The sequence below is a fragment of the Diadema setosum genome, chromosome 1, assembly GCF_964275005.1.
Source record: "Diadema setosum chromosome 1, eeDiaSeto1, whole genome shotgun sequence".
NCBI lineage: Eukaryota > Metazoa > Echinodermata > Echinoidea > Diadematoida > Diadematidae > Diadema > Diadema setosum.
This window is the reverse complement of record NC_092685.1, coordinates 19,502,301-19,512,037: the sequence shown is the minus strand read 5'-3', so window position 1 is coordinate 19,512,037 and position 9,737 is coordinate 19,502,301. Positions and strand designations below refer to the sequence as shown.

The 9,737-nt window shown below is 39.5% G+C and overlaps 1 protein-coding gene across 1 annotated transcript; it reads right to left on the bottom strand.

Annotated features, from left to right (window-relative positions):
• Positions 1 to 2,458: 2,458 nt before the first annotated feature.
• LOC140227982 (uncharacterized) lies at positions 2,459 to 4,064 on the bottom strand. Its single transcript, XM_072308368.1, has one exon. It carries the CDS (start codon positions 4,062 to 4,064, stop codon positions 2,562 to 2,564), a length of 1,503 nt encoding a protein of 500 aa, XP_072164469.1. The 3' UTR covers positions 2,459 to 2,561.
• Positions 4,065 to 9,737: the final 5,673 nt, after the last annotated feature.

Below are 9,737 nucleotides of genomic sequence, written 5' to 3'. Positions count from 1 at the left end.
GCTACACAGGCATTTTTTTTTCATTTTACTGGACGATTACTTCGTCAGCCAAATACGAGACGAACCTGGACATTATCTATATGCCAGCAAGCATTTGCTCTTGTCATGCGTACACACATGAAAACAAAATGATATTAATGACATTAATTAGGGGCCGCGGAACGGGGGGGGGGGGGGGACGGGGGTGACAGCCTCTCCCTCCCTCCACACACACTATTACATCTTTTAGAAGAAAATTAAAAGACAATAAAACCCATGACCTTTCCACTAAGATTATTTTCCCATGGAGAAGCATTGACCTGAAAAACAAACAAAAAACACGTTCTTCTGGCCCTAATTAATGTACGGACAAAATAACATGAGAAGTCGTTGTATATATAATATTGGCAACATCACTGTTTGGCAGAATACTTTATCTAGCGAAAAGGTTATTTAGGCACTTTCAGTGAAATATAAACGGCATCAATTTCTTTTCGTTGTATCTACCACGTTTAGGGTATTTCATCTCAATATGCACCGAAGAAATTGAGAAGATGCAGTTCGTTGGCCATGAAATCAATTATGGGCTTGAAATGATTTACAACTTTCGGTCAAAAAACGTGTGTCAAATCATTTCTCAACGAAAACGAAAACAGAGTAATTGAAAGAATTCCACAAGGTAGTATCTGGCTTAGAAACGGAAGAAGTTTCTCAGCCAGATTGAGTTTCGGAGAAAGAAAAGAGATCTCATACCAACGAAAAATGAATGATGAATTAGTGAGATAATCACGAAGTCCGCGCATTTGCAGGAAGAGAAAATAATGACAGTTCATTGGATCAATTCATTTGCCCCTCAACCTGAATAATTGAAAACGATTCATACTGCTTAGGTGAAATAAAGATAACTAGATTATGATGTTGCTTTGCAATGTACCCTGACGTAAGAAACTGCTGTAAGTTGAAAAACGAGCGTCTCAAACTCAATTTTGCATGATGACAACGAAATATGCTGGAGTTATTTCAAGCATAATTATTATATCAACAGCGTGTTAAATCCTGTCACTAGCAATGCACTTTTGATTAGTCAGTCTTGGACTAAAGAACTCTAAATTACTGAACACAACCGGACTGAGAACGATTTTGCACATTGCAAAAGTATGATAAATAATGATAAAAAATTATGTCACACGATATGTCGGTGTGAGACTTGTCAAAAGTACAATTATTGCTTTCTGATCAATTCTTACAGATAATTCTGCAGCATTCTCTCGCATAAATCTTTTTTCTTAATACTATAAAGTTACACAAGTCCTCGATTCATAGATTCAAGTTAAGTAACAAAATACACAAAGTATCAGACAAAAGTATATCTCTTAGCTGTCTCGACATGCCATTTAAATTCTAAGCGTAATCTAAAGTATAATTTAGCTTTCTTGGAAATGAAAATGAAGATGCATTTGACAATAATACTACAGGTTGTCTTTTGATTGTAGGACAGAACTATCCACTGAAATCGTGTCATGTGCAAGTTTCACCATAATAATCATAGAGTAGGTAATTTTGATACCTGATAAAAATAACATGAATTATTCATTATGCACTACAATGATATTATTATTGTTCTGCTGGATAAGTCTTCATTGCACAGTATTTTAAAGTGTAAATGCTAGCATCAAATGAACGATATCCCTTTTCAAGGAAAAAATTGTTTTTATGCAATTTTTACAGATGTGAAGATAGATACCCATTACGATGTGAAGTGACAAATTCTTTCAGAATTGATAAAAACAAAATAAAATAACATTTCTGATTTATCATGTCATGTTTGTGGACATGCTTCTATCGTCGATAGAGGGATGGTACAGTTTTAGTTGAGATTGGTCTTCAGGTTTCCAACTTTTTTTTTTCATGATGATTCTTAAGATAATAATATATCCGTTATGAAAGATGAAGGAGCATATAATTCTACAAGGAATTCAAAGTTGTTTGATTAAAATTGGTTTTGAAATGGCTGAGATATCTAAAACAAAGCAATCCCATTAAATGGTGGGACCCACCTTTTATTAGGATCGCTTTGTTTTATTTTTTCGGATAACTCAGTTACTTAAAAACTGTTTTTCATCAAATAAAGTTTGAATTCCTCTAGAATTGTATGCTCTTCTACATTCCATAAAGTGGTTTCTAAGTATCTAGCAAAAAGTTAAGATGAATCCTCATACTATACCAATACTATATACCATCCCTGCAAATACACTCACAGCATTATGTTTTCAAAACTACCTCATGAGTTCTAATTTCCTACCTCGATCAAATCGGGGGCTCGTTCATGGAAGAAGTCTGCTTTAATTTTAGGTAGCAGCAAGTACAAATACTCCGACAATGGATGAATGAACGCTCAAAGCTAAATTGTCATATTACTGGTTATCCGCAATTGATGCAAGTTACACGTAATTATGTGGTAAGGTGTTTTATGAAAATGGACCCAGAGTTTGCTATGGGCCCTAACTTCAGAAAATAAATAAAGAAGTTGAAATCGGGAAAATATAATGATTCAATATCCAGCATTATTGTTTGATAATTCGTCACGGTTCCGCCGTGTCATCACTGTTCAGCTGAAATTGTCTCACGACGCAGATTGTTTTCGCGGCTCTGATGAACTTTTTGAGCGCGCTGCTGGGCTTCTTCCCACTGGCAGACAGTTCTCTGTTCAAGCTGGACGCAATCATGGCAACTGGGGCGCTCAATCGAGACACTCGTCTGCTCATTTTCCTCTTACTCAAATATTCTGCTCCTTCCTTCTCGATGCCATCGCCTTCCGCCACTTCTTCGGGGACCTCATCAATGACATCGAGTTCTACGACGTCGCCTCCATTCGACGAGTTGTCGTCGCTCCCGTCGTCCAGGTCCTGTTTTGCTTGTGCCACCATCTCGCGGAACTCGTCCTCGGAGTCAAACCCGAGCCACACATACATTTCTTCAGGCTTGTTCGCGTTGAGAAGTTCACGTGGGCGGTACGTTTTGGGCTTGAAGTCGGACGACATGAAGGGGTTCTTTTCGATGTCCTCTTGCAAGAATTTCAATGGCACCATCGCTGGTGGCAGTTTGACACCACCGCGTTTATTGATGTTCGCTTGAGATGATTGTTGTTGCTGCGATCGTTGGCTTTGTTGAATCGGTTGTAAGATGGGACCCCGCCCACTCGTTTGGCTAGTGTTCATGTAGAATGTCCGCGCCAAGTTAAGACTCTGCGGAGTCCGATTCAACATGGCATTGTCACCTGGGTTGATAACAGGAAGTTTTGTGATCTCTCCCGTGGCAATCATCTGGCTCAAGGAAACTCTCCTTCCCATGGAAGCTTCGCGAGACTTCGGAGGACCTGGAGCGATGTCCGGAAGGGAGATGTTATGAGTTGCACAGTTATTACCCTTCGATTCCTCGTTTTCCGTAAGTCTAGCTTCTCCATCGGCACCTGACCAGACAACTTTTGGCGTCTCCGTCGGCCTGTCGTCAGTCTTCAGTTGAACAGGTGGTATCTCCTTCTTTTTGGCGTTCCTCAAATCTTGCCTTAACTGTCTCAGCCTCTTTTCGCTCAACGATTCTTGAGTTCTACTCCGCTGAAATGAATCACTGAGATAACCGAGCGATCGACTCATTGCTGAAGCACCTTCTTGTTTGGGGTTTAGAGAACTCACGAAATCTTCTAGATTTCTCTTCATCGGCAATATCGGCAAAGTATGTCTCAGGCCCTCCTCTTTTCGACTCCTACGATCTGCCGGGGCATCGGCATTGGTATCCGATACCAGTTTGTCCCCATCCCCCTCCTCCATCTTCTTTCTCCTCGCTCGGTTTTCCTCGACAAGATTTTTCAAGAAGTTCATCCGCTTGTGCATCTCTTTTTGCTGCCGTTCCAGCGTTGCCCGCGTCAAGTGACGGGCGTAGTCGAGATGGCGCAGCTCCCGCTCAGCGTCCATGCGAAAAGCGTGGTTCCGCTCTCGCCCGGCAAAGGTCAGTCTCGCATCCATCTTGATCATCAGCGTTCTCGGGTCATCTCGCTTTAGATCTATACGATACGAACCACCCGTCATAGTTATTCACGGTAAAAGTACACTTCTTCCAGGAGAAAAAAAAAATGACCGAAAATTTAGTTGGCTTTCTTTTTTACCGCGTCAACATTTCCAAGATATTGCGTGACTGATCCCGCAAAAGGCAGATGTCGATAGTCATCTGTTACAGTTCAACCGAAGATGATTTAGATGTTAAAAAGTTCACAGATGTAGTCGGTTGTTGCTTGATTTTCTCTTAATCCCAAGATAATTCCCAATGATTCGCTATATCAACTGACGCAGACTCCAGGCGGCTTATCGTTCTACGATGTTTAGCCCGAACAGAGTTCTCCTTGCAGCCTAAAGGGGAGAAAGAAAGAAAGAATAGAGAACATTAAATCACCTTGCACGGATTAATCCCCAGCAAGCCAACTAACGACCAAAACATACAAACACATGACAAGGCCAGTGAATTCGTTACTAAGGAATCAACATTACCTTAACCTTCTTGAGGGGATATCACCGACGAGGCAAAGAAATATCATTGAGGAACAAACTCATAGCTGAAAATGTCCCTTGTATCCTAACAAGATAGCACTGCGACCTGCCACCAACATCCCTAGCAACCCGAATAACACATTGTGTGCTGGCAGCGCGCATCAATGCCAGGTCGACACTGAGAGAGAAGCCGGGGTTACCCGCGGCAGAGCACCACAGGCGAAATAGCATCGATCGGATTCTCCGTGTTTATTGATAAAGAAGAAACCACATAGGGAGGGGGCTTCTGTTTGTGAACGGGAAAGGGAGAAGATCTGAAAAGAGGATTAACTCCAGAGAGCACGTCAGTAAAAGTCGATATTCCTTCTTCTAAATGGCCAGTTACGACGCTCCTTTGTCGGAGGAGAAAGACGATTAGGGTCGGAAAGGAGTGCTGGAATCAAACGTACGGAAATTACGAGCTGGTATAAGAGGCGTTTCTTCTCATCGGTCGATCCGTCATGAAAGTTTAATGAGTCTGGATTTCTCAATACCTGATTGTTGAAAAGAGTTATGATTCGAAGCTTGCTTGAATCGCTGTTGTTTTGTAACGCGCGGACGTCACGAATGTTCAGTGACTCTACAGAATAATATGATTCATCGGAACCAAGGTTCATATTGGACTCTCGAACAAACAGGAACTCGAGGAACATCCATTATTTTCCATCCTCTTATTATGTCGTCATACGTCGATGGTCATTTAAGGAACCAACGCCATTCATTCGATATGTTACAAAGGGGAATATTGGAGTGTATGGGTGCGCGCGTCATTCGGTCTTTACGATATTGTCATCACTCACAACAAAGAATGAAAAGTTCACAAGTTTGTTTAATTCGCCCTCATGAATGATTTTAGAGTGAGGCAGTAGGCCTACGTATTCAACTGGCTCCCCCAGGGGAAAATGAATCTACAGCTCATTCAGGTATAATGTCGTTATTCTTTATTTTATCTTATTTACAGGCGTTGCATGATGACAAATTGTGGAATATATATGATTTCGTTTTTTAAAAGGCATAAGGTTAAATCCTGTTTCATTATCTCCACATAAACTTTCGAAAATTTAAAGAACACACGCAATGTCAAAATATATAAAATCACGTTACATGTCACGGACAAAGTAACACCTAAGGGCTAGAAGCACAATGTCATATTCTCCTTTTCTATCTCTATCTCTCTCTTTCTCTCTCCCCTCTCTATCTCTGACCCTAGGTGTGTTCTTCATGAAATAAAATCAATGAGGTATATTTCCCATTCACATACACACGAACACACAAACAACAAATAGAAGGGAAGATCTGTCTCTAAAGATAAGAATTTCTCTATCCCTCTGTACTTCTTTTTCTTTGTAAGATACAACCTAATATAAGGCCATCGATGTTCAAACACCCTTTCAAACTGTCAAACAAAGCGAAAAATTGAATAAAAGCAAAAAAAAAAAAAAAAAAAAACCATACACTGTACGTGCCACAGGCGTTAGTGCCCAGCTAAAATGCTGGATATCTTGTTCGCTTATTATACATGATCAGATGATTGCTATACAACTATAGATGAAAAAAAAAGGCAATACTTGCGACAGGACCACAGGTAATCGATCATGTTATTTGTGGGCGCTCCAAGAGCTGTTGTCACTGATCGATTTCCTTATTATCCTCACTCCCAATCTTGTTGACGAAGACAATATCACGAACACCGACAATGCTCGTTGTGATACCGATACGTGAAGATATTACGTTATCACATTATTCTGAACATTTATTTCGTCTCACCTCCCTGGTATAACGCAAGCTACTCTGCACTAATTAACGCACAAACAGACCTCCCATGTACGATACGTACGGCCTGCCATCCCCTTAATTTTTCTTTTATATAATAATTATGTGCTCCAACACGATGTTACTGTATAATAACTATGATGCCATGTTCTGTAACATGATATCAATCTGCTGGTGTGCTGTGACAATGCAGTGTGACATTTAGCAGACTAAGTAACAGCCAAAAGTCCATTAAACGCAATTATTACACAGCTTATGATAAGTTTGAAAACGCATCTTATCATTTTCATCTTAAATTCTTAGCTTAGCTCTGAAAAAAAAAATCTCTTCAAATTAGTTATCAGTAAAAATAACAAAAAGACATGAAAATAAAGAGTTCTCCGAAAATGAAACTTAATCACCGTAAACTGGCTTGTGTTGTGTTAAAGAGTCACATATGCATGTGCTTCATCTGTTACAAGTCCAAACTAACACGAATGACATTCAATGTAAGCACAAAGTAAATCGGAATTTAAACACAGACAATCATTGCAAACAGAATTAAGTGGCATGTATAACTACCAGATCGGATCACCTGCTATTCAGACGATGCAGGTATGTTTTATCTTGTTGGGATTATGAAGATAATGATGACTATGTGATCCTGTGTGCTTGGTGAAGTGACATTATGCTGCCAATAGAAACAATCCACATTTTCTTTGCTGAAAACCACCAGTTAATCCTGTGGTCAAACAGTTAGTCAAAGAAAAACACTTGTGACATGCCATGCACTGAACGTACCCATATTAACGTTTGCAGTACATTTTCTTCTTTTTTTAAAAATCTTATTTGGCTGCTGTCTCAAGGTGAAGCCAGTATGGACAAATTTAGAAAATCAAAGGATTTAAAACATAAGTGGCGTACACCCTTTCATCAGCTTTAGGATGAAAGAGTTGAACAACGCTAATGATGGTTGAATAAATCAATGTAAGTTTGTTAGAATGAAACAGAAAGTGAGAAGATTTATCGCTCGATGATGTTGCGCGTTGATATCACATTCATTCTTGCAACTGATTGAAAAATTGCCCTTATTTGCTTTGACACCTGTCTAGCAATCAGGAGGTTGTGAGTTTGAATTCCCCCCCCCCCAAGGATGTATACCATTATTTCTATCATAGATATTACTCTAAGCAGTGAATAATCGGTGTTCATGTACATACAATCTTATATGAGGGCCGTTTGTCAATCCATTGGAACAAAAAACAACTCGACGCACATAATTTTATACCACACATTCAGTCATGTCTGTCTTCTTGGATATTGGCAGGAATTTCAAATATGTCGTTGTCTATTCATCAAAACAAAAATTGACGCTAATTACAGATCAAAATAATCGATGCCAAAGAACTCAAGATCACACTTCGTAGACGACTAAACCGCTCAAAGCTTGATAAGTTGTTTTCCGGGACACCTTCTCTTCAGACTGAACATGATTAAAACAAACTGCATAGTAAATATTATGTCTATAGATTTTGCAATAATTATTAAGATTTTGGAATAATGCTAACACAAGCTATATCAAATGCCACTAAAGCAATGGCAGCATGTGCCCAATACCAAAATACAAAATGTTTCTATGATGATACAGTGGACTCCCGTTATAACGAAGTCCTTGGGACGGGCGGTTTTCTTTCGTTATAACCGAACAAATAAACGATAAAAATACATAGAGTGGATAATCTTGCGGCCTGAATTTTTACTTCGTTGTAACCGGAATTTAGTTATAACCGTGTTCGTTATAACGGGAGTGCACTGTATCTACTTAAACTCTCCTTAAAGTATTTGACTTGCAAATTTAGCGCAGATCCAGGAGGGGTTGTGTTCGTTATTCGGAAGGTTCATTAATCCGAAAAATGTCGAAGTTTCGTGTTTCCGAAACATACAAATTCCGTATACTTACATTGTAGATGTTCGTTAATCCGAACATTTGTGGCGTTAGTCCGAAGGTTCATTTATTAGTCCGAAAATGAAATGAGGTTCGGTAATCCGAAAAAAAAAAAAAAATGTGCGTATTTTTTAACCACCTTCGGAATATATTGCGAACCATATTTCCTTTTTGGATTAACGAACCTTCGGAATACTAACAAACCTTCGGAAAACGAGCCTTCGGAATAACGAACCTCCGGAATAACGAACCTTCGGAATAACGATCCTTCGGAATAACAAATAACTAAGTGTAACCATGCTTCCACAAATAAGTCAAAATTTTGGATTTGCGCTTTCTTGACAGAGGAGAAAGAACCCACGATAAGAAAATTAATGCCTTGCTCAAAATATTAGTGCAGTTGAAGAACTGTGAAACTTTAGATAGGAATGTTGAAAAGTCTAATCAGGCCATTTTTATGATAGCGACGTTATCGAGAACAATTAGTTTAAAGCAATCTAAAATCTCAATTTCCTAAAAGGTGTTTTTTTTTCTCAAATCAAAATGTAAAGTACAAGTGCGTCCAACGTCATGTTAAGTGATCCAGTGACTCGCTGTGTTTTCAATCCTTTGCTGAGTTTTTTTTTTTAATCTTTAGCACTCTGTTTCACCAACTTTATTAGTCACACAGAAACGGAAAGTTGCAAGCAAGGTTTGCCCCCTCAAGTAAGTCAGAAGCAACAGTACTTTGACGTTAAACACACCGTTTTTTGACTTCACATCAGATTAGCCAAAATATTTGTTGTCATGATCCGACACACTTAGAAAAAGCAGTGCATTTTACAAGATAAACGCATTTCATTTGAATTTTGACTCAAAATGACGTAAAGTACCGAATATTTATGAATTAACATCTTTATCGTCTTCCTTTGGTAGGCAGACAGAACGTTTTCAAGAAAGAAATATACATTTACACCGTGCTCACCTTGTACTGACTGAGATCACATCGGTAAGACCTATGGAACTGTCGCTTCTTATACCAGCCACCTTCATTCAGTGGCGCCACATCACTCGATTCTTGAATGCAGGAGCAACCGTGACGCTCATACGGTGATTCCAACGCTTGCATAGTTTTTTGTTTACCTATGTTGTGATGTTCACTTGTATCCGTGAACATGTATCTTATATTCCAGAAGACTTCTTAAAGGATCCAGTAAAGTGTCTTGTGACTGTTCAAATCTACGATGTAACATTCGTGCTGTTTATTGTCGGGTTAAGCTATCGACCTACAACTTCGTGTTACCTTGCCCCTTACTGGTAAGCTCCCGTAGAAACTTGAGAACGATTCACAGCATGAGTAAACAACGAGCTTTCTGGGCGCTCAGCCACCGTTAGCGCTGCACCAAGGAAGGGAACGATTCAGCAGTCCCCCCTTTTCTCGTAAAGGTCTAGTGGTCGTTTTGTCCCACCGCCTTTCAGCCCCGCTTGGTTGCAACAGTCGT

Bases quoted from the DNA above. Each gene is read 5' to 3' on its own strand.
- LOC140227982 (XM_072308368.1), bottom strand. From the start codon at position 4,064: ATGACGGGTGGTTCGTATCGTATAGATCTAAAGCGAGATGACCCGAGA.